At 39.4% G+C, this 25,836-nt stretch overlaps 1 protein-coding gene across 1 annotated transcript in view; it reads left to right on the top strand.

Annotated features, from left to right (window-relative positions):
- The window catches only part of SIM1 (SIM bHLH transcription factor 1), a 54,575-nt gene extending 34,101 nt beyond the window's left edge, over nucleotides 1-20,474 (top strand). The window contains exons 9-11 of the mRNA XM_032772974.1: nucleotides 5,864-6,029; nucleotides 13,568-13,973; nucleotides 19,744-20,474. Coding sequence (XP_032628865.1) covers nucleotides 5,864-6,029; nucleotides 13,568-13,973; nucleotides 19,744-20,474 — 1,303 coding nt within the window. The remainder of the gene's footprint in view (nucleotides 1-5,863; nucleotides 6,030-13,567; nucleotides 13,974-19,743) is intronic.
- Nucleotides 20,475-25,836: the final 5,362 nt, after the last annotated feature.

The raw sequence follows: 25,836 nt of genomic DNA, 5'->3' as shown, positions 1-25,836 counted from the left end.
ATGCTTTCATCACTATGGTGAAGCACATTCAAATGAGGCAAAAGGAGGGCCAGTCATGAAAGAGTCCAGCAAAAGGCTGGGTTTTGGGATCCATTGAACTCTTTTATTTCATAGGCAATAATTTTTCTGTATGAATCTCCCTTCTCTTATGTCACTGTAGGTTGTAGCACACTGCCTATCTACTATACCATGGTCTCTTACTTCCCAGTGGTGTGTGCAATCCCCAGCTCCAGCCTTTTTCCTTGCACAGACTCAGTAATTCAGAGCCTCAGCTTGGCGGTAAGGAGGCTTCCTGTCTCACTCTCAGAGTCCAGTTGTTCCCTCTGGTCAAGGAGAAGGAGAAAAAGGAGTGAGTCAAAACCTAGCCTAATTTCACAGTTTCAGTCCTGCCCCTGTAGATTACTCTGCTTCAGCAGCTACTGCCTGTCTGCTTTCTTGCAGCAAGTCTCTCCTTCACTCTTTGCCTACCTGCCTGCTAGAGCTCCCTTTCAAGCAGGTCCTCCACTGGGAGCATGCCTGGCAACTGCTCAGTGACAGGGCCTTGGGTCAGTACAGATTCCACCACCTTTAACCTTAGTTTGGGGTCAGTGAACCCCATCATAGGGGATTAATAGCACCTTGTCCACTCTGTCAAAGGCTGCAAAGAGGTCCAACAGCATGACCATGGAGGTCTAACTTGTGTTCAGGGCCAGGAGGAGATTGTCCTTTGGTGCCATTAGAGCCATCTCTGGGCTGTGCCCTGGTCTGACCCTTGATTGTGAGGTATCCAGGATATCGGCTGACGTCACATGTTAGAGTTTGGTGGCTACAACATTCTTGCTTATTTTGCCCAGGAACAGGAGGATGGGGACAGGACAGTAGCTGGAGAGATCTTCAGGGTGTTGGCTTTTTGAGGGCTGGGATAACTATTGCATTTTCCAAGGAGTTTGGTAGTTGTGCTTCTCTAAAGAAGGCATTGACTACTTCGGTAAGTTGCAGGCATAGTTCTTCTCTGGCTACTACCAGCCAGGAGGGGCATGGATCTTTTTTACAGGGGCACGGAGCCTTTTCGCTTGTAGCTCTTGTATTTTTCAGAGCATCCTGAGCTTTGGCATGTGTGATGGGACCAAACTTAGTTGGGGTAGTGGGATGGATAATACAACTTGGTCAGAGGTGGAGTTTTCCCCCAGTTAGCTCAATATATATTTGGTTGATCTTATCAGGGGAGACAGCTCTTCACAACAATCAATGCTTGATCTGTCGTCTGGGCTATGCAGTCTGGGCTGACTAGCCAGCTCACTATGCAAAATAACTTGGCTGGCCATGATTCTGCAATGCTGATTGGGGAGGGGTAGAAGGCTTGTTGTTTCTCCGTTATGGTAGTGGTGTTGTCCTGCAGGTGTTTGTGCTATAGGTGGAGGGAGTCAGAATATATTTTTGCACCATTGCCATTCTAACTTTGTGCCTGTGTACTTAATCTGCAGTAGTTCATCTGTGAACCACTGTGATCTTCTTGGTCACTGTGGGTGAGTGGCTAGCTTAGGGCCAAGGCATCAATAGTAGTGGAGAACTGTGACTGTAGTATTGTACTAACTCATTGGTGCACTGGCCTTGTATTTGGGTGACTTGTTCAAATAGGGTGAGTTGGAAATTGAGGAAGTTCTGGAGTTTCTCAGGAGCAGACCAGCTTTGGCTGCTCACTATCCTAGCGGGAGGGAGGGAAAGCTCTGGCCTCTATCTGGATAGATGGTGACCAGACCAGGACAGTGGTATGACGGTCTCCAGTATTCAGTGCTAGGCTGTAGATAAGATCCAACATAACATCTGGCTGCATGTGTAGTTTAGAGACGGACTGGTAGAATCCTGTGGTTTTCATGTGGGCCATGAGATCAAATGCTACTGTATCACGGATACAGTCTACATGAAGGTTGAGGTCATTGAAGACAAGGAATCTGGGGGATTCCAATACTGTGGAGGGCAGCAGCTTTGTACAATCCTCTATGAAGAGGACAAAGTTTTCAGCTGCAGTTATGTACCTCACTAGCAGTCTGATGTTCCTCTTATTCTCTGCCTCACAGATCATATGGATTCAATCAAATGTTGTTGTGTCTGAGATGAAATGTCTTCTGCATCCGAGGATGGAGGGGAGCAGAACTGCTACTCAATGTCTTGTCTTTTTTCTGGTGCATTCTGAAATCTGTCTTGAGATGTGATGTAGAGTATCCTGTGGGGACTAGTGGCACCAGAGTAGGGTTGCAGGTGGCACTGAACCATGTTTTAATCATGTAAGCAGGGTCATGTGCTCCATCCAAAATGAGATGATAGATGGTGGCTGCTGGCTTTGCATTCAGCGGCAGGAGCTTCAGGCTCTTATTTTCTTCTCCTCTGTTTACTGAGGTTACTGATTAAGCAGTTAGCTTTAGGATTTATTGTAGCATACGGTGTTCTTGTGGGACATGTTCTCAACCCAGTGATAGTGGAGATTAGGGAAGGGGTGGGATAGTGTGGTTCAAGGTCATCTGAAGGTGCTGGAGTTACAGTTCCCCAGTTCCCCAGATCCAATGCAGTGTTGTGCTGCATTGTAGTTTGGAAGATTTATATCTTGGTACTTAAACAGGCGCAGCTGACAAAGGATAGTATTGGAGTAGTGGATTGTGATGCAAGTAGTGGTGGGGGGCCGTTTCTTCCCATCGCCTTTTATCTTTGTCTTTGTTATAATGAAGTGGTACTTTGTATTCCTGTTCCGGGGTGGACGTGGAGCTGAGAGGGCTAACTTATAGTAGGAGGAGTGGGTAGCCAACAAGGTTGGATTATCCATTTAAATCATATAGATACTGCGGGAGAGGGAACAGAGACACTAACAAAACAGCCCTGGTGCTTACCAGCAAAGTTGTGAACATGTTGTCTCCTTTGTTTTGTCCTAATAATTTTCCCTACAGTCTTGTTGCCACAGGAAAGGTGTTGGGTCAGAGTTGGAAGTTATGAACATTTTTTGAAGACCAATTATAAAACATTGTGATGTTTTAATAATTAAACGTAAAGACTAACTACAGAATGTTAGCATCCTTCATTTTAATATTGCATTTGATCTTTCGTGCAATCGAAGAGCAAATTTGTAGCACTCAACTGTGCAGAAACAGATGTCTTGTGCGTAGGCCTGCACACAATCTTGAATCCAATCACTCCCCAAATTAATGAGGATAAAAACAAGGCTTCAAATTTTGTTGCTGGGCTTTCCTTGTCTAATAAGCCAAACCAAAATCCTTAATCCAAACACTCACAATATTGTGAGAGTTTGAAACACAGATCCAAATATGGCACAGTCCCATCTCCATTAAAGTCAATGTTTGGAGAAATGAATTCCTTAAAGAAGTAGCTAAGCATTACAAAACATTAATTATACACTGTGGAAACATCTGTCTGTTGTAAATGGGAGATACTGTACCCAGCTACTGCTCTAATTACAGTGGCTCATTTATACTGTACGGTATGTTTCTCGTCGGAGAGACGAGGCCTTCAATAGGAAATCTGTTCTGCTAACAGGTTTGTTGATTACCTGGTACAGACAAGTTTTAGTCTGGAACAGATGTATTGACCATAAATTAATTTGTCTGTTCAGCAGGTTTATTTGTGTAGTTATTCAGAGATTCATTATATTTAATCATTTGAATATATGGACGTTTTCAGTCATTTATCAGGTTTGTCCCTGCAGCCATGGTATTTTATTTGAAAGAGTTTCATTGTACTAAGCAGAGAAATGCAGAGGCTGGGGCACAGTTTATGTATATTTTTAACCGGCATGGCTTACATCAATGTATGTATGATTATGGTTCAGGATATGGTAGGTAGAGATTGTTGAATGATTTGTTATTAATAGTTTTCATTAAGGGCTAGACTGAACCTTTAGATTCAGTCCTGAGTATGAGGCAACGTGCAACTGCACTGCCCCAGAAAAGAATTGAGAGTCACAATTCCTCCCCTGTCCTCCTCTTGCTCTGTTGACTGGCACAAAGCAGAGGCAGAGCCATGGCTCCTCCCACTTTGCTGCTGGTTTGTGGGAGGCAGGATGCAGAATGCAGCTTCTTACTTTCTTCCTTCTCCACAAGCCATGATCAGAGTAGTTTCTATGCAATCATGCCGAGAGATGGGGGCTGCTCACTTCCTGTTCCCCTCACAGAGTCACGTAGATCAAGGGCATAATTCTGTCCTAAGAATTTATCCCCTGTTTTGGTTAGCAAATTATTATGAACTATTGCAGATGTTCTTAGAATGTATTTGTATAAACTATTCACTAAAAAGTTTGAATGAATAACCTGATTTTGTGAACTGGTATTTTTGGCTACTCAGTGATTGGTAATTTAAGTTTCATGGTATTTTTTTCAGTTCTTCCAGATTGGATTATTGAAGATCTTTAAATGAACAGTAAATTTTTGGATGGATAATTTATAAAAGTTTCAAGATTTGCAAACATATTCACAAATATTCATCAATTGCCTGAATATTTGGGAATAATGAATGATATGATCTCACAAATTACAGCAATTTGAATTCAGAGATTGCCAAAATAATAACAAATTCCTAGATTTACTGTTCTGTCACTGGTAGTTGTATATGTGTCTGTTTTAAAGAAACAACAAGCCATCCACACCCCTTTAACCGCATAGTTACAAACTCACTGGCTTGTAATATTTTCAAAAGTTCCCATCATCACTGATTTGTATTACTGAAGAAAGTGGAGTGCCAAGATGGGGAGAATGCGAAGTGTAAGGTAACCATATTTTCAAAATAAAAAAAACAAGAACACTTTTGTGTAGACATTTTTTAGAGCCATGAAATAGTCATAGGAAAATCATTTTTTAAATGTGTGCCACTGTAGCTACTGCCAGCTTCTAGCTAGACAGTGAAATATGCAGGATTCCCGCACCCCCTCCAGTAACATAGTGTTCTGAATGAATTTATCATGAAACACATTAAACAAGTGTATTTAACATTCACTTTGAGCAAAGGAACAGCTTTGTGTATGTGTGATCATTCAACTTTGAAGAATCTGGCCCCCTTTGTCACTTTTATTCTCTGATACAAATGATAACTGCATAGCACAGCATTTGTTACTTGTCTGTACATCTTTTGAGTAATGCTGTACAAAAGATGGGAGTTCCATTTTGTGAAGATTTTTTTTGGCTCTGAATCAGAGTGAAAACTGAAATTTTGGAAATGCTCTGTGAGAAAAAATTCCAGAAAAAAAATTCATTTTGGATTGACTGAAATATTTTGTTTCAAAAATGTCATAATGATCTGTTTCGACACTGGCAGAACTTTTATCCTGTTTTCCTTCCAAAATGAAATTCTGGAACCAGCCAACTAATTTTATGAAGCATTTTGATTTCAAAGGAACCATATATTCCAATGGTATATGGTTCTGTCAAAGTTTCTCTGACCAGCTCTACCTCTGAGTCCACAATTTCTCTGTATAACAGAATGAGACATTAGTTGCATTTTTAGGCTTTTCTAATAACACATATTGTAGAGAAAAACTAAAGCTATACAAAGCAACAAAGAGTCCTGTGGCACCTTATAGACTAACAAAAGTATTGGAGCATAAGCTTTCGTGGACGAATACCCACGTATGTGTCTGATGAAGTGGCTATTCACCCATGAAAGCTTACTCTCCAATACATTTGTTAGTCTATAAGGTGCCACAGGATTCTCTGTTGCTTTTGACACATCCAGACTAACAAGGCTACCCCTCTGATACTTAAAGCTATACAGTTGTCGTGGATATCCCTCCTCCAGATACTATTTGTATCCATCCCCCACCAAAGAGGAAAACATGTCTGATTAAGATATAGAGTGAATTTATGTCTTCTACTTCTGCCTTTAATAGAGATACTGAATATAAAGGACTACAACTCTCCCTGGATCAAGTGACAGCAACCAAGCCATCATTCTCATACGCAAATTCAACTCCAACCGTAACGGACAACAGAAAGGGCAGCAAATCACGGCTCGCAAGCACAAAGTCAAAATCAAGGACATCACCGTATCCACAGGTAGCTGTCTTTGAACAACATGTTTATATTACAAAGCTTTCTTTACTTCATAACTTGATTTTGGCTGACTTTCAAGCAGGAAAGTAGAATGCGCTGAGGAAAGTACCCCTCAACATGAGTAAAGGGTGGCAGACTTGGGTCCTTAGACTATAAGATCGTTAGGGCAGGGATGTGTTGTTAATTGTAAAATACCATGTACAGCGTGGTGCAACATCAATAAATCATCATCAGTAATATATGGTGGGGATTTCATGGGGGAGGGACAAGTACAGAGTTGAAAAAGCTCTTGGTATAGCATTTTTGTTGTTTGGTATCTGGGGACTTTGAGTTGTGCCTATTTGAATGATCCAGTTATGGTATGATCCTATTTTTTCTTAAACTGTTTTTCTAGCCCTATAATTATCAGGAGAATGAAAGGCACTAGGAAGCACATGAGTGGAGACTAGTGGTGAAATATTTGCTAAAAGAAGTGAGTTTCTAGGAGGGGTTAGGATGATATGGCTTGGTGAACTGGAGGAAGAAGGCACAAAGTTGTGAATGGGAAAAGGAAACACAGGCAGATGGTGTTAGGTTTTAATAGACTTTAATTCCCTTTTTTTCATATTCAGGCTTACATTTAAAAAAAATCCCTTGACTATTGTATCGGGTCAAATTTCCAGTGGATCTCCAAAGACGTGTTTGCAAAAATCTGTTCATACAACTCTTTGGCTGCACAGAACCCCATATTTGATCAGGAAAGTATGGTTTATTGAGCATACACACTATTGTGGCTACCAAACATTGAGCCCAGTCCTGTGGGCCTTACTCATGTGCCCCAAGTGGAGATAGTTGCATGAGTAAGCGGTGATAGTCAGATAGTTGTGGATGCCTGCAAAGAGTCCAGCTGAATACTTGGCCCATAGTGTTATCTCTTGATATGATCTCCCTGCAAGACCAGTATTTGCAAAACTGGATTCTTAAACTGAGGAGTCTGTGTTCATACTGTGGTGCTTAAATAAGTGGCCGGCTTTTCAGAAGTGCTGAGGACCCAGCAGTTTTAACTTACTGCAGTGAGAGCTGCTGGGTATCAAGCACTTTTAATATGGGGATACTTATTTGGGCACCTCAGGGGACCTCCTAACTTTGTGAAGCCAGTTTTTAAAATGGTCATTATAGTTACTGTTACTTCATATTTTGATCACATTACACTCTTGTGTGTTACTCAGGGCTTGGTCCAGAAGAGCCTTTCCTCGTGAATGCTCCACAATGAACAGTTCTAATAAAATGTGTTTAAACATTTCTCAAAATTTTAATCTACAAAATATTCCCGATGAGGTGTTCACCTGTTTATCTTTTTGGCATCTGAATTCATCCATTGTTTTGCATTGTCTCTTGATAGGCCATGTTCACTACTGTTAATTTTATCCAAAGCCTCCCCCTTACTCCCGACCTGAGATTAGATTCTTCCTCCTGGCCACCAAAAATTTTATTTCGCTAGCACCTTTAGCAACCCTCATGTATTTGGGCCTTAATTTAGTAGCAGTTGTTACCTGTATGGTTAGTCTCCATTTCAATTTACACCCTTATCACCGGTTAAACTGAGAGGAAAGTCATAAGTCATAGATTTTGTCATATGTAAAGCGGCAACAATGCTGGTTGCCAATTTCTTGAAAAACGGTCCTGCTGTACATTATAACACCCCACCACAAGCAATGCTGGCAGCTTGTCTGTACCTCATCCCTTCCAGTCACTGAATAAACTGTTGAAAGACCAACTGAAGCTGTTGTAAAGAACTTGCAGCGGGTGGTATTGCCTGTGCCCATCAGTTTCCAGCCCACATAATCTGTCACTCAGTTGTGGAGAAGTGGAGAGTGACTCAAAGGCATGGCTGTAAAATGATTGTAGTGGTTTTGGCTCACATGCAGAGCCTGGTTTTTTTGGAGGCAGGGATTCTTACTAAAATTAGAGCCATTGGACATGGGGATCCCTTGGGGTTACCCAGCTGTCAGTGGGTATTTTGATGATACCTGGGGTTTTTAACTATGTACACTTTTCTTTTTTTGCCTTGCTTCCTTACTCTTAGAAGAAAAACAGGGAAAAATATGCTTTACTGAGAATCTACACCTTTGCCAGCTGTGTACCACTACGGCAGCTATATGAGATGTGGACTGTAAGAAAAGCAGATTTTAATAAATCTCAGTTGCATGGTCATTACATGGACAGGAGAAGTGGAGCTCCGCTCACTTAACACAATGTCTACATTTTTCTTAAACCTCATACTACTGCTGAATAAGGTGGACCAGGGTATTTGCAGAGCAGAATCTTTCTACTAGAATCTCTTTAACTGAAAGTAACTTTGTCGAATTGCAAGTGCTTGTCAGAATTTGTTTAATTCAAATTGATTATAGCAGAACAGGGACCTGCAAAGCCTGCCTCAGGGTGGGAGAAGGGACTGCCAAATTCTAGGGCAGACCAATATTCATTATGTGATTGTGGGGTCTGCTGCTGTCTGAATGCACTGATCTGCTTGGGGAGCCTGATTATAGAGGTGGAGAGATTAAATACAGGAAAGAGGAAAGAAGAAGGAAGGGATGAGAGACTGTTGGGGTCTCCTAAAATCTCATTACTATAATTCTATTTGGGGTCTCCTAAAATCTAGCTCTGGACCTCATTTATTTGTATCCCAAAGATCTAGCCCTGGGCCTCATTTATTCTGTAGACAGGAAATAGCAACAAGATTGGCAAAATGTTTTAATTGTGATCATCTGAACAATTGCTTTGGAGTTTAATCTTCCATTAGTAATGTTCATTTAAAGGAAAAGTTGAAAGTTCTCAGCCTCAGATGGAAACCTTTTATGGTCAGATTTTGATCAGCCTTTATTGCTTCATCTAAATCTCTTCCTTAGTTCTCTTTGGCGAAGACTATATTCAATAGCTGTTGGGTTTTTAGTAATTATTAGACCATATACTTTTTTTTACTGTAGCAATAACACTGCCCTATAAGTGCACATTAATTATTGCTAAATTGCCATGCAATTGATGTCGATGCCAATTTTGCTCTACATTCACTCTAAAAGGAATCGTCGGGATTCGTTCTGCAGCCCATACGCATTCTCACTCAGCCAAATCACCCACTGTTTTAAAGGGCTATGTAAGGACATTAGGATTGGGGCCCATGCTAGACTGCCTCTCATTTGTTTACTGTTTCTTGCTATAGCCTAAAGCTTTGGCAACTGCCAATGTATTCCAAACAGCAAAGCAAAACCCTTTTTTATAGTAAACATAACTCCTGATCTGGTGAAGACTCACCAGCAGTGGGGGTTATTTTAATGGACATGCTGTATTACTTTAATCTAAGCCTTTCACCATCTGTTCTGCCTATAATAGTGAATGCAAAAAGAACATATTTTACATTTCAGGGTTACATTAGTAAGAAGAAAGATAAAAGTGATTTAAAAGCATGCATATGTTCTTAGTACAATGCAGCCCGCATCTGTGATGTTTTTTCTCATGGCTAAGACACAAATCAAGAGGAAAAGCTGCTAACGCCTCATCTAGTGAAAGTTTTTCATGGAAAAGAGGACTCCACTCTGAGAGGATTTCACTGTATATTTAACAGTTTATAATGATAAAAACCTGAGCAGGCTGCCAGGAAATTAGATAACTGTAACATCCATTGCATGAACATCTGTCATTGTGTGTGAAGCTGGCTGTTGTTGCTATCTATGGAAGTATGAGGGCCGAGGCCAATGAGACACTTGTATTCAGTATTATGAAATGGGAGGTCAGGTGTGTGTCTGGTGGGGGAAAAGTGACAAAAAATATTGTAGCCTAATACATTTTTATGGCGTCTCTTTAACTAAGCTTTAGATAGCCTTGGGAGGATTGATTTCTTCCTCTTTTTACCCCCCAAAATAAAACCCTCCCAAAAATTCTCCTGGGATAAAAGGAGCATCAGTGAGTCCAAATGATCCCTCTCTGGGTCGATGCTAATCCTCTGATCGCTTCTCATCAGGTTGGCACACTGAACTAACATTTTGGAAGACAGCTGTAGTGTCTGGAAGTGCCAGGTCAGTCTGTCAGGAGCTGGCAGCCCAGCAGGAAGCAGTTGAAGGACTGGAAGTGGTCTGAAATAGATCATTTGAATTCATTGTTATTCCTTTTCTGCCAACAATATTTTTAGCTTTGGAAGGTGTGATTGATTTCAGGCATTGCCTCAGGCCAAAGAAGTCCTTCATCTTGTCCTTTATCACTTAATTTGATTAAACAAGCCACATGTCTAAAAAGTGCTGCCTGAGAGCAGACATGGAGAAAAATGAGCAAAGCTGAAAACTTTCAATTATGCAGGAGCAGTTTCTTTACAGTATATAATGATTTCTCTGCTTGTGATTGGCCAGATTGCTATTGAAACCAAATTCAGTTTTCTATGCCCTTTCATCACCTGGGCTAATTGAGCCTAATTCTAATTTGAGAGAAGCCATTTTCATTTTTGTTTCAGCAGAGCTCAGAGCTGCTGCTTTATAACCGCACTAAAACTACCACTGAGGAAAGTCACACTTTACCCACATAAGTGATCCCATCTGTGAACATCATGTTCCCAGAAGACATAAGGGTGGGAAGGCAGCAGTAGAGACAGCTTAATAATGCCAACTGGAGAAGCTTTAAAAATAATGTTTTAGGTTATGTCTAGATCATGTGAGCCACAAACAACTCATTGTTTTAATTTAATTTTGCCCAGGGCCTAGCAGCTCCAGCTCAGGTCTCAGATGACCACCTTTTACATCAAGTACAAAGTCTTGCTAGTTTTGGTTACTTGGCTATATGGCCATTACCTGGTTCATTTCTGATACATTGGATATGTGCCCTTTGGAATGGTTCCCTGCTCTGTGAGATGTGTGTGAGACCTGTTGAATTCACTCTTATTTTTACCTATGTGAAGAAGTTCACCACAGAAGTCAAACAAATTTTCATTGCAACCTAAATATATCATTAGGGACAAAAACTCTTTCCATGTTGGTAGCAATGTAGCTGCATAATAGAGCCTAGAGAAAAAAAATGCTCATGAAAGGTGAGCAAAATTTGGAATGTTCACCCTGTGAGAAATTCTAACATTTCAACATTTTATTGTCATCCCAAATTAAAATGAAAAGTTTAAATTCAAAAAGTTTCTCAAAAATTGCTATTCAAAATATTGAAATGTAACCGTTTGACATTTCTGATTGAAATGAAACATTCTGAACTTGGGAATGTCAAAACACTTCATTTCTAGTCAGTACAACATTAAACTGCATTTTCCTATTGGGGAGCATTGCCTCATGGGAGTAGTGGTTTGGGAACCTGATGCCCCTACTTCCCCTGCCTATGGAAAATTTCAGTTTTCCATTGGAAATTCATTTTGACAAAAAATTCCCAACCAGTTTAATGCCAATTATTTTTCATGTGAAATCATGTTTTTTTCCAAAAAGCATCTTTTTTTTAAAAAATAAAATAAAATAGTGAAACCATTCTATTTTTGGTAAAAAAAAAAATAAATAAAAAAAATCAGTTTTTGAAAACCGCAAGCCAAAAACTGAACTGAAAAGCATTTTTTATTTTTAGTGAAAACTTTTACCAAAGCATTTTCAATTTTTTTGGTTTGCATTTTTTTGTGGAAAAATTTTTAAAAAATTGACCAAAATACATTTTTGTGTGAAAACTTTTCAAAACAAACTCTATGTCCTTGTCACACAAAAGTTTGAGGATGTTCGTACTAGGAAGAGCAGAGAAGAGTTTATTTACTAGTTTGGCACACAATGCTACACCAATTAACAAAAATTAACAGCTAACTGAAGTCCATTTATGTGAGCTAAGGTAGGGTAAGGTATAATATCATGATATTATATCCCAACTAACAGCTGACCTTAGCCATCAAAGGCCGAGAATTCTATATCCCTGGCTCAGAAAGTTGGGTGATTTTCCAGGCTGGTTTTAAAGGGACTAATTTGTTGCCTCTTGTTCCCTCAGCTTCATCTAAAACCTATATATCTGAAAGGGTCTGGTGTTCCCTAAGACTGTGAGATAAATAGGGTTGTACTGGACTGTTAGTCATTTGCTCCACCCTGCCCATAAGTCTGTATGTAGGTCTTTTGCATTGAATTTTCTTTTGTGAACAAATAAGAAAACATGACTGGGCTATGCAAAGCTGCTACCATTTCTCAATTAGACTCATGTTAGCTTTTTTGTCAGCAAACAGAGTTCATAACTCAAAATGCTGCAGAAATAAGCAATTAAAAACACGCACACGTCCCTGCCCCCCTCTCTGACCAAATAGTTCCAGTGCTGGAGTTGCACAGATGGTTTAACTTTCCTGAAGTCAAACATATGGTCAGTAGTTTTGATTGGTAAGTGCATTGACCTTGATTCTGTTTGATAGTGAGGAGTTTCATAGCAGCTCATTTAATGAAAGAGAAGGTAGCTTGTGTTTTTAGGAAAGAAATTTGATTTGTACCAAAAGAAAGGTTACTGGGTATTTACAGGGGGAGTGAGAGGAGTTGAGAATTACAGGTTCTTTTAAGCATATTGATTTGTGGCATTGATATGCAGTACTAGGGAGATGAGAGTTGCAGGTTTTGGTCCCATCCCATTCCATGATCTTGGCTATAGCTGATGTAAGAAAATGATCCTCATGTTTTGATGGCAAAAATTAATAGAAAGATACATAAGCTGTAATAATTATTATTTATTCAGAAAAGCATCCGTAAATTCATATGCTTATCCAAAATTTAGCTTTACCTTTAACTCCCTCTAAGCACAACCCTCCTTGCTCCAATTGGCCCCATATCTCTTTCTCCCCCTAGATAGGTCCTGATTCTGTCTGCCCTTTGTGTTCTCCACACCCACCATCCAGTATTATTCTGAAGTGGGGGTGACCAGATAACCCTCTTCCCCTGGTCTGGTAAATGGTCTCCTCTTCTGGTAAATAGTCTCCAGTAGTTTGTTTCCTTGCTCTCATGCAGGAGGGCAGTGTAACCTTTTGGGATCCTGCTGATCCGCTGCTTTAAAATTGAGGATCACTCTGGAGCTTTTCTCCACAGTATTTTGAAATCCCTGAGGGCGCTGAAATCTTTCTTTCCATCAGCAGTAGGTGAGAAAGGAAACTCTGAGAAGACCTGCCACCACAGGTAAGAAAGTGAGATATGTAGAAGGGACAGGGATCTTGAAATAGGAATTTCAAAACAGGTTCAATTTTGATTTGGAGATGAGTGCGTGTTCAGGGCGAGAGGTTATTTCAATCCATTTAAAAACCGCTTTTGAAAGGAAGGAGGGAGCTGAATTATTGAACATCAGTGTTGAATTTGGTGAGCTAGACTTCACGTGTCATAAGAGGGCTTTTTAAATGGGGAAGGGAAATGTTTTCTGATGTCTGCCTTGTCGGGTATGGGCTCATCACAGAATGCTGTACAGGGAAAGACTGTGAAATGAGTCCCCATCAGAAGAAGAGCAACCTTTCCCCCAGTCTAGTTGCTTATGTTGTCTTGTTCAGGTTTAGTTATGCCTCTGCCTTTCCTTTTGTGTTACAGTATTCTGGATTTCACACAGAAAGATCTGAATCTGACCATGAGAGCCAATGGGGTGGAAGTCCACTAACTGATACTGCCTCTCCACAATTACTGGAACCTGCTGAAAGGCCAAGCTCTCAACACCATGATGTCTCCTGTGCCTATAGACAGTACTCAGACCGCAGCTCTCTCTGCTATGGTTTTGCACTTGACCATTCCAGGTTGACTGATGATAGACATTTCCATACTCAGGCCTGTGAAGGTGGCAGGTGTGAGGCTGGTAGATATTTCCTGGGCACACCGCAGCCTGGAAGGGATACTTGGTGGGGTTCTCGTTCAGCATTGCCCCTGACAAAAGCTTCCCCTGAAAGCAGAGAAGCATATGAAAACAGCATGCCCCACATCACTTCAGTTCACAGGATACATGGTAAGAGATAATTGATGAAATGGCGCTATAGCAGTATAGAGGCAGATTTTCAAAGGACTGACTTAAACATGCCCAACTTGTATACCTGTGACTCCTGATGTGTGTGCTCAAGTCAGGATTTGTGTGTATGAACTGGGAGTTATGAAGGTGCAAGTCTGGGTTTTGATGATCTAGCCTAAATTTGGAACAAATAGAATATTTTACTATTTCTTTAACTGTGAAATTTAGTTAGGAACACATAGTAAGTGAAATCTTAGCAAACATGTGAAGAGGTGCACTTAGCATACATATTTTATTACACTGAGTGAAGGCTGTGCAAGTTTGGACAGAATAAGAACTAACCCAAACTTTTATCCAGAACCAAACCTAAATTTAATATGTTCTGTAGTTTGGAAAAAAATTGGAGATTTCCCCCCCCTTTTTTACTTTTTAAACTTTTGATCCCTTCCACTGATCCTGTCTTGGATTAGAAGTAAATATGCTGGAAAAAACAAAAAAACCCAAAACCAACAACAACCAAGACAGACTGTTTTCCAAGTAATTCCTGCCAGACTTAAAGAGTATTGGAAACATCAAAAGAAACCCTTATCTTGATTTGATAGAGTCAAGAGATTTGGATAAAATTCACATAAACACTCAGAATACCAGGTGCTTATCCAAACCAAATTATACTTTCAAACTTTTTGAGCATTATCCATCACAACCTACCTTGTGCTGCAGCTGTTACATAGACATATTAGCAAAAAAAAAAAAAAAAAAAGCAAGCCATGAGAAGCACAGAGATAATTATAGACTATTTGTGGCAGTCCAATGTAGCAGTATTGTGAATATTGAAAAAAGAACTGGATTGCAGCACTAGGTATTACCTAAAGAACTCATGAGAGCGCTTTATATAGGGCCAAATCCTCAGCTATTGTAAATTGGCATAACTCCATTGACTTTTAGCATATAGCATTATAAATTTAGAAAGAATAGGTACTGTTTCACTCCAGTGAGAAAAAAAATATGCTGAGAGAGAAAATGAGATAGCAGATTCAAGGAAATACAGTCTGAAAGAAAGAGAAGGAAGAATAGAGGCCTCTGGTTAGTAGTGTTCTGCGGCCTTCTCTTTGTGATAAGCTATTGCACTTCCTTGTATTCTGCTCCCTAATATTGATATTCATGAATTCATCTAGCTTTTTCTTCCCAATATGAGAACTGAGACACGTGAGTTGATTTCACAGCTATAGACATACACTTTGATATATATATTTCTCATGTTATAATTGTTGGTGATCATGCTAATAGAGTATTGTAAAATATTATTTATGGATATAGTGTAGTTCTTACAGATATGATAAAAATATATTTATCACTTTTTTACCACAGACGATCAAAGAAAGCCAAAAATAGAGCTTAGTTTTGATTTGCTTCTTAGTTTAACTTTTATTTCAGATGCTTCAGATAATTCCTCATTGTATGAAGCTCCACAGATCTATTACGGTGGATCGTCAGCCTGCATGTAGCTTTGGGGGCAGAACCAGACCTGTCAGTCACTATCAGGAAGGGAATGTCCCATGTTCTGAAGAAACTACCATTTTCATTCTGCCTCCACAGCTGCAGACAGGCAGTTCCAAACCACACTACTGACAAACTACTGGAATCAACCTCTTACATCTCCTGAGAAAAAACCACATAATATTTCTTCTGGATCTAAATTGGAACCATACATCCCACTTCATGAAGCTCTGGAGGATGTCACTAAGAAGAAATGTGAGTCTCCTCCAAAGCCGAGAAAGGTTAAACAAACAAGACAAAAGGTTCTAAAAAGTCTACATAAAATGTGTTGTTTCGCCCCCAAATGAAATCAGGTCTTTTCTTTGTTGTAAAGGACACAGCGATTCCCACAAAGGGGGATTTTCTTCAAAGGGTTCCATGGACTGGACAGTTGATTCATGCCTTAGAAGAAATTCTGAGGCCAGTTTGGCCAACTTCAGCTGCCTCCAAATATTTTGCCTGCTCTACCTTTTCATGGACAGATATGTTTTAGCATCTCATTCTCCTCAAGACCAAGGAAACTTGTGGTCTAAGGCCCTTTGTCTGAAAAATCTTCTTGGTGACAGAACTGGTTTTAGATGCATCCCTTGATGCACTACATTTCTCAGCAAGAGCAATATGTTACAATACAATGTTCTGCTTCTAGTTTCCCTTGTAGAAAGCACAAGTGCAAGAGAACATCTCTCCTGTGTGTTTCAAAATACTCTGTCAGAAAGTATTTTGGAGAACTGATAAACTACGGAGGGTGGGGGGAAGAGGGGATTGGAGTATTTGGAGAAGACAAAAGAACACTAGCCTTTGGTAGGCGCTAAAGAAGAGAGAAAAAGCCACACTTCAAAGGTAAAAAAGTTTCTTGTACAACTACAGGGACAACCACTACATTAGGGAGAGAAAGAACAGACTGGAGGAGGTTGTAGTTTACCACACACTATCCAGCCTTCTTAACATCATGATTCATATCCTTTCCAGTGTGCAGAACAATGGTCGCTGTTCATATTAGATAAACATGTCCCAGACCTCTCCAGAAGGATACTCATTAGAATTTCATAAGAAGCCTAGATATAGATTCATTTTCTACTCTAACTCAACCCTATCCAGGAAAGAAATGGGACAGGAAGAAGCTATTTACACCATCTCCCCATAGATAAGGCTCTATGGAATCAGAATCCTCTTACGAGGAGTGCAAAGACCTATACTCCATCCTGTTCAAAAAGAGTCAAAAAGAGATTGGGCAGAAGCAGAGAAGTGCTGGATTTTAAGCATTTGAACACATTTTAAAAAAATGGAAATTCAAGATGAAGACTCTGAAATTTATCCCAGCAATGATCAGCAATATTTTTCTGTTGCTTGTAGTCGAAAGGAGACATAAGTCCATATTTCATCATTACCATCCCACAGAAAGTAATCTTGCGATGCCAAAGGATAATATCACTTCCAACACAAGTCCTTACCTTTTGGATAGTGTGCAAAGACATTAGTGGTACTAATAATAGCTCTCAAACAAGAAGGGAACCATATTTACTCCTTCCTCAGAGTCCCATCCAGAGCTAAATTGATACTAGATGCTCAGTGTAAGATTTGGATTCCAAATAAGCATAGGGTGATATTCTTGGAGGAGTAGCAAGACGAACTGTAAATACTCACACAGGAAGTGAGTTGTACTACAGTGCCTCTAGTACAGTCATTTGTGTTCCTCTTGAACATGATAGCATTGTACATAGATACACTACAGTGGATCACAGGCAAACTGAGAACTCTTCAGAATTTTCTTCAGTCCCTTCCATATTCCATATTATCCCACCCATCAGTGAAAGTGAGAAAATTTCTTCATAAATCAGACACAGTTATGACAATACTGCCAGCCTGGAAGTATAGGGCACTTCTTTGTGGGGTCACAGACAATCCAGGGAACATGGCCCTGGCAATAGATGTACAGCATGAGAGCTCAGAACTATTTGTTATGAACTCAGGCAACTGGTTCTCTCCATGGACAATGGGCGTATATTGGCCACATCAGACAATGTATCCACCAAGTTTTTTCTAAATAAGTAAGAACCAGAAAAGGCAAAGCTACTGTTGTCTTAGGCAGAGAAAAACTCTCAGACTTCTTGTGGGACCTTGGGCAAGTTACTTAGGGCCAGATTTTGAGCCATTTACTCTTGAGGATGAACACTTATACAAATAATCCCTTTGGGACAAATCTGATACCTTCACTCACATTGAAGGCTTTCTCCATAAGCATCCACGTGAAGCCAATGGGCCCATTTGGGAGGTAAGGGGCTACTCACTGTGAGCAAAGGGATCAGAATATGGTCAATAATTTTGCTAAATTTCAGTTCCCAATCTATAGAATGAGGATATTAATTTTAAGCACTTTGAGGAAGGACTATCTTCTTTTTATTCTTTGTCCAGTGACCAGCACAATGGAGTCCTAATCCTGACTGGGGCGTCTGGGTGCTACTGCAGTACAGATAAATAATAATTCCCTTTTTCAGTAGTATATATTAAGGCTAAATTAATGTTTGTGAGGTGCTTGGATGCTATGGTGATGGGCCTACAGCTAGCTGATGTTGCCTTCAGCAGAGAGTGCTCCACAGTGTAGTATCCCAGATATACACAGAAAATGGACTGTATGTAGTATTTGCCACAGTTATTAACTTTATCACCCACACTAGAGGCACAGTGGTGATAACATCCCACTCTCATAGATATGTGGACCTTAATACAAAGAAGAATAGAAAAATTTATCGGTGCTTACCTGGAAATTTTCTTTCTTTGAGTAATAAGGTCCACAAATCCTGCCCTCCCAAGTAGACAATATCATTTATATAAGCTGAGACAAAACATAGCATTCAGTAATTTGCAGACGTCCTTCTTGTGCTCTGCAATGGACATATATATTAGCAGGTGTTTTACCAGTTACATTATTATATTGTCTCTGTAGTTGAGTATTATCTTCCTTGGCTGTGGAAATTCTTTCAATTGTTAGGTTCTTCAGGGATAGGGTTAGTCCTCTCCTGCCAGTGATGGATGGGTCTGGTTCCGCCACCTCCACTCCAAGCCAACTTGAACACTTCCTGTAACAGATCTGTGGGCCTTATTACTTGAAGAAAGGGAAACTTCAGAGAAGCATGGTTACATTTTCCTATTCTAAATGTTTGAGACAACAGTATTCTTGCATTACAAAACTAAGTACAGCGCTAACTTGCTGTATCTGTGAACACAAAGGCAACTGTTTTGTTATTTCTCTTTGTTATTGCCAGGCAGCAAGTATAATCTGCTATGTAAGGCCACACAAAAACCCAGTGTCTGGATTTATAATATGTTTTACCTACATTTAAAGCACGGAAGGAGTCAAAAGGACACAGTCTAATAATAATAATAATAGTGAATACAAATTTATATAGCCTTTTGTGGGCCTGATTTTCAGATGAATCTCAATCTACTTCCTGATTTTCTGGATGCAAAGAGGTACTTAGACAGCCAAGTGCTGCGAGCTGTACTTGTAATTCATTGTAGGTGCTAATTACACCTCCTAATTACAGACTATCATTGAAAATCAGGCCTTTATGTTCAAAATCAGATCAAGCAGACTTTCTCCTCGGAACATCCCTCTGAAGAAGTAGCATTACCTGCATATTACAGGGGAGGGTGGTAAATGTACATTGGTTACATCAAGGCTAGTGGTGTTAGACCTGGGACTAGAACTCAGAAAGACTGAATTGCAGTTTTGTGCCCAATTGATGTTTTATATCCTTTGCAGAAGAAATATTGCATTAAGAACTCAAGCACAAACATTTGGTCAATTAGCTCAATTGGCCTATCTTGACAACAACACTTATGTGGTAGGAAGAATGGTCTTAAAGGTAAAGCACTTGTCTGGGTCTCAGGGACCCCGTTTGAATTCCTGGCTCTTCTCTGGGCTTCTTTTGTGACCTTCGGGAAGCCACTTAACCTCTGCTTCTGTTTCCCATCTGAAAAATGGGGGATAATAGTACTTATATTGCCTCTGGTCTACTTTTTGTGTCAGGGACTGACTGTCTTTTATGCAAAATGGGGCTTTCATTTCAGTTTGGGTCTCCAGGTGATACTGTAAAGCAAACAATAACCAGAAAGACCAACACACAACCCATTGTTACATTAAAAAGACAACTTTAGATTGTTTACCTTCTTTCTGAGATCCACATACAAACCAAAACTGATGACTTGTTCTCTTTCTTTATCTGTTCTGCAGGGAGAGGACACTGGGATGAGGACAGTGTTGTTAGCTCCCCAGATCCTGGTTCTGCTAGTGAATCAGGAGACCGATACCGTACCGAGCAGTATCAAAGTAGTCCACATGAGCCCAGCAAAATTGAAACTCTAATAAGAGCTACCCAGCAAATGATTAAAGAGGAAGAAAACAGGCTTCAGCTACAGAAAACAGCCCCTGATCAGCTGGTCTCTATTAATGGAGCAGGGAAAAAGCACTCCATTTGTTTTGCAAACTACCAGCCACAGCAGTTGACAGGGGATGTCTGTCGTGTTCCTACAGTTGCCAACACGTCCCCTTGTGAACACATCCAGCAACGAGATGGAAAGCTTATGAGCCCACATGAAAATGATTATGACAACAGCCCCACAACACTGTCTAGGATAAGCAGCCCAAATTCTGACCGCATTTCTAAATCTAGTTTGATACTAGCTAAAGACTACCTGCATTCAGACATGTCCCCTCATCAAGCCACAGGGGACCATCCAGCAGCTTCTCCAAACTATTACACCTCACATAGGCAGTACTTTGACAAGCATGCTTACACATTAACTGGATATGCTCTGGAGCATCTATATGACAGTGAAACCATTAGAAACTATTCCTTGGGCTGTAATGGATCACACTTTGATGTGACTTCTCACTTAAGGATGCAGCAAGATCCAGCACAGGGACACAAGGGGACATCCGTTATAATAACCAACGGAAGCTGATGTATTTTCTAAAATATTTTGTGCTCTAAAAAAGTCTTTGAAATATAATTGGAAGATATATAAGTTTTAATGCCCTTGTTGTTACCAGCATTTGATATATCACACTGCACTAGAGAGAATAACCTAAGGTACTGAGGATGAGTGAGTTGATACGTTACTGTAAAAAAAAAAAAAAAGCACTGGCATTCAGGGCTATAGTGAATGGAGCTAAAGTCAAAGTTGCTGCCACATTATATAGAAAAGAAGATAGAGGAGGTCTGTGTTGAGAGCACATTGTGTCAGGCCAGCTGAGCAATTCATGCATGTTGTGTTGGAATCAGTTGATGAAAATACTACTAAGGGCAGACTTTCTGAATTGCATGTGCCCCACATGTCTTAGTCACCAAAACAGCTATGCATTCTTTACATGCGAAAATGTGGATCATATATCTTTTCAAAATTCACATCAAATGGGTACATTAACTGATTTGTTTATTCACTAGGCTCTGGCCATGTTATGTTGCTCAGTGGCATAAAGCATCTAGGACTAGCTAAAAGGAAAAAAAGAGAGAGAGAGATCTTCAGAATTATTACTTTATTGAATAGCCACACACATAGTTACACACTTGCTTGACTTGAAAGACATAAATTGAGCAACATAGTTATGACTGGCTACTGGACTGCTTCCTCGTGCAATATTTGAAAGAAGGACCCAGAAAGGGGGGAGTTCTCAGCCTGGTTTTGAGTAATGCAGAAGATACGATTGAAACAGGTAGATACTTTGAACTGTGATCACATTCTGGATGAGTACATGAGATGTCTGGAAAAGTGAAATGGAAGAAAATTAGTGAAGGGAAAGGGGGAAAAGGAGCTGAAATAGAGAGTGGTCCAAGATGAATTAGTTTAATCTCATAGTGATGTGTACCATGTAACAAAATATATGCTGTGAGGAAAAAAATGTTCCAATTGGCTGAACTATTCAGGAGTGAGTTAGAACCATAGGAGGAGTTGCATAAAATTACTGGAAAATTGACTGTAAGGACTACAAAACACAACTATATTAATGTAAGAATATAAGAGACAAAAGACAGAAAAAGTGAAGACTGCAGGTTGACTGTGATAAATTCTGAGAAAATCTTTGGGCACAGTAAGAAAGTGAAGGAGATCGTAAGGACTCAAGGTTGGAAGAGGTAACCTCTTGACTGAAGTGATGGGTGTGATTTTGAAAAAGGCATACATTCTTGTCTTGTTCACAAAGGAAAATAGGGAAGAGATATCAGGACTAGTCATGCAGTAACCAGGGGAAGAGAAAAAAAGGTACTACAGGAAAAATCAGAGTCTTGAGAGAATATGGAGAATAAGAAACCCCAGTGTCCAATGACTGACTACAGCATCAGGGCCTGCAGGGACCTGCTTTAAATTAAGAGATATGTCAAAGGAGGTAAGTAAATATATTTAAAAACCTTATGATCAGGGAGATACTGTTGGACTGGAGATGAGCTGCACTTAAAAAGGCAGCTAGTGAAGATCATAGTAACAGTCATTGGCACAATCCTTCAAATGATTTCAATGGGAGCTGGACCAGGCCCCTCCTGATTATACCAACCTAGAGTATGGGGAAGGAGGGGGACGTTGTAAAAATGAGATGAGCACTACAGAATGGCTTGATTTATAATGTAAAGAAGCTAGATGCATGGGAGTTTACTTTCATTGATCATAAGACACAATCCACCAAGTAGATAGATTCGGAGGGTTTGGATAGATTACAAAAGTATCACTCTTCAAGGCAAGGCTAACTGATAGAAAAATAATAATAATCTGGGTCACCAAGTAGAGATTTACTTGAAGACTGAGAAAATCACATAGCCAACTTGGAATACTGTTCTGATCACTTTGAGGCACATTGTGATATTCTTACACCACAAGCAATCCCATTTGACTTCCGTGTGATCATTCATAGTGAAAGATACTCTTCCAGAAGAGAAAGATGTTACAGTCTGGCCTTTTTTATCTAAAGCTCATAATAGAAAAGGTAGAGCAGAACACAAAGCAGAAAGATAAAGAGAATGGAAGATCTAATAAGTGTTTAAATAAACTGGGTCTGTTATCTTTGGATAAGGAAAGATTTAGAGGGAATGTCACTGATGTGCACAAAGATCTGCATGGAAGAGAGATTAGATAACAGTATGAGGTTATTTGAATTAGTGGCAGATATGAGCCAAGGGGCATTAAATGTTAGCCAAGGAAAAATGAGAATGAAATAAATTTGGAGAGAATTATATTAAATGAAGCCTAATACGTTGAATGAACTGTAAAGGTCATAAACAGGAGCAGCTAGTATAAATAATTTAAAAAAAAGATAAAAACAAGGCAAGTGTTTAATGCTGTTGAGAGAAATGCTAACAACTGCTAACTCAAAAGGGGTGGATGGACCAAAATGGATTTCTTTCAGCCCAACGATTTTATATATTCCTAAAAAGTTAGGAATGAGAGGGTATTTTTGATAAGTCTAGTTCAGGATACATCTTTATTTAGTTTACACCTATGAATAGTATTAACTTTTTATTTGGAGCCTCATTGTACAGTACTAAAATGTGATTTGCGGAGTAAAACAGAATAGAAATACATGCTATCATATGACCCTTGGAATACTGCTAGTACATTACAAAAGTGACTCTAAGTAAATATGAATATTATACTAGATTACATTGTGAAAGGCACCTTCATAAATGACTGTACTTCTAACACGGTTTGTTTATATTTTTCATTTAGGAAAAAAGCAAGTAAGCTATGCAATAAAGATTCCCTGTTACTATTTACTGTGATCCCATATAGAATAAAAATTTCCAAGCAACTATTGTTAAATTAAATTTCTCCTATGCTGAGAGTTTCCATAGTTTCATTCCACTACAGTGGCAAATGCAGGAAAGTGCAATGTAATAAACATAATATTTAAAATATTAATACAGATGTCTGGTGCTCTCCACCTGCAGCCATATTGTAAGACCAGCAAGACTGACACTTGCTCATTCCCCATGCAAGATGGCAGCAACTACTGCGCCTTCTTAGTTCATCATTGTCATTGACTGGAGGCACTTGCCTGTTACGGGCTATCTGATTGGCCGTCCTGCTCCCTTAAGTGGTCAGCTTGGAGGGAACAATTTTATCTTAACTTCAAAGCTGGCAAGGAGCTTTTAATGTGATTTTGAAAAATTATTACAAATTATTTGTAAGCATAATTATTATGTAAGCTTAGGGACAGTTTGTAACCCTTAACTGTAGCATTCATTACTGCAAGTGGCATACCATGTACATTCCTGTAGGGCACAAAGCTTACTCTTGTTCATGACATCAGTGCTTATTGTATGACATACTTTAATGAACTTCATATTTAGTTCAACTCCCCACTTAACCTCAGTGATAAAATGTAAAAATCCTCAACGTTCTTAAAGGAATGTATGTTTTAAAAAAAGAGATGAGCAATTTTGGAAAATTTGAATATGCAAGATACAGTATTTGCTTTGATATTTTTCATTTTAGGGTATGTTTCAGTTCCACAAGTGCAACTAATACAATACTGTAGTATGCTAACATTTTATAGCATTATGTCAACAAACGTTAACAACAAGTGAATATGCTAATAAAACCGAAAACTGCTTATGACCCTTATAGAAAGCTTGTTGAAACCAATGGGAGTTTTTTCATTGAATTCAGTGGGCCCTGGATCAGGCTTTCTATGTCTTTATTTGATGTTAAGAAAAGAATAAAACTGTCTCTCATTTATACACAATTGCACTCAGTGAGCATAGTGTACATGTTTAAGGCCAGAAGCTTATACAAATTCTTAACTTAGAGTAAGAAACCTTACTCCTCAAGCAGTCCTATTGGTTTCAATGGATATATTTGTGGAGTAAGGTGCTAATCTAGCAGAATCTGGCTCCTAGGGATTTGGCACTCGTTTTTTTTTTTGGTGCACCTGGAAGTAACTATGAAAACTGTAAAAGGAAATGCCCCCCAAATGACATGTACTACTAATGCAGATTGTTTTTTCTATACATGCTTTGAATAGGTTTAGAAAAATGTGGGCAGCTCTGAACACTGGCGGGTGCGAAAGACCAAGAACATTTTGCTGTGCTTTCACCTTCTGGAGAGTAGCCAACTTACTTTTTTGATGATGTTCCCACAAGTACTATCACGTGGTGTAGTACAGTAAAATCCTATTTATCCAACACTGTTTAATCCACAAAGCCCTCCTCTTATCTGAATCAGTTATATCTCTACTGGCATGAAGCACTTATTCAATAATTTTCCTGATTACCTGAACCACCATTTATCTGAAAGGTATTGATAAGCTCCCAAAGTATTCAGATAAATGGCCTTGTGTGGTATTTCTGCAAAAGGCATGGATGCACTGGAAAAGCTGACTGTCTGTTGCAGAAGCACCAACTTTTAATTGCAGCACCAAAGTCCAACAAACTCATGGCTATCAGACTGGGTCTTCATACCTTCCATATGAAAGTTCACTTTAACTTTAATTGAGGTTACTGCTCATGAAACAATTCCAGGATCAGACCCAGTTATTTGTATTTTGGAGGCAGTTATGATTATTGTTTGGTAGCAAAGTATTTCAATTCAGGTTTTTCCATCGAATTCTTTTAAATTTACACACAGCAGCATAGGGCCATACCCTGTTCCTGTTGAAGGAAATGGAAGTTTTGCTATTGACTTCAATAAGAGCAGGGTTGAGGAATTTACTTCCACACAAATATGCATGCTGGTTAGCCCCAAAGTAATCCAGACTGCGATATTCAAGTAACTAGAACACCTATTTTATATATTGTTTTATTAAAAATGGCTATTAAGTAATCTGAGTGTCTGCAGTTAAAAAACCCAACAGTGCTGTACTATCACTGTGGTACCATATACATCATTCAGTTTGTTGTGAATAAGGCCCCCGGAGCTCATGGGTTAGCAAAATATTTTTATTGCTCAGTGCTCTAAAGGGAATTATTATTTTGGACAAGGAAAATTAAGTGTCATTTTCTGCAGAATGATGAGTGACAGTGCAGCTCCCTTTTACAGAAGGCATCCTTGGAGTGTCTGACAGTGAAAAATTACATGCAAGGAAATTTAACTATGGTGTTCAGTTCATGCACACAAGAGTAGTGTGGATAAAACTTGGCTCCAACTGGTAAGAATGCACCCCTTTCTGAAAGAAGGTTAATTTATGGCTCCTGACACGAGACTATACATGAAAGAAAAGATCAAACATATAGGCATTATAGGAAGAAACAAAGGTTTTTTGGCTGGTTGTATCCACTACTTAACCTCTCCTTTCAAATGGTAAACATAGGATTCTAGGGTTTAAAATACAATTTTTAAA

The sequence above is a fragment of the Chelonoidis abingdonii genome, chromosome 3 (genome assembly GCF_003597395.2).
Source record: "Chelonoidis abingdonii isolate Lonesome George chromosome 3, CheloAbing_2.0, whole genome shotgun sequence".
NCBI classification, from domain to species: Eukaryota; Metazoa; Chordata; order Testudines; family Testudinidae; genus Chelonoidis; species Chelonoidis abingdonii.
The sequence above is the reverse complement of the archived record's forward strand: the minus strand, read 5'-3'. Positions and strand labels throughout refer to the sequence as shown.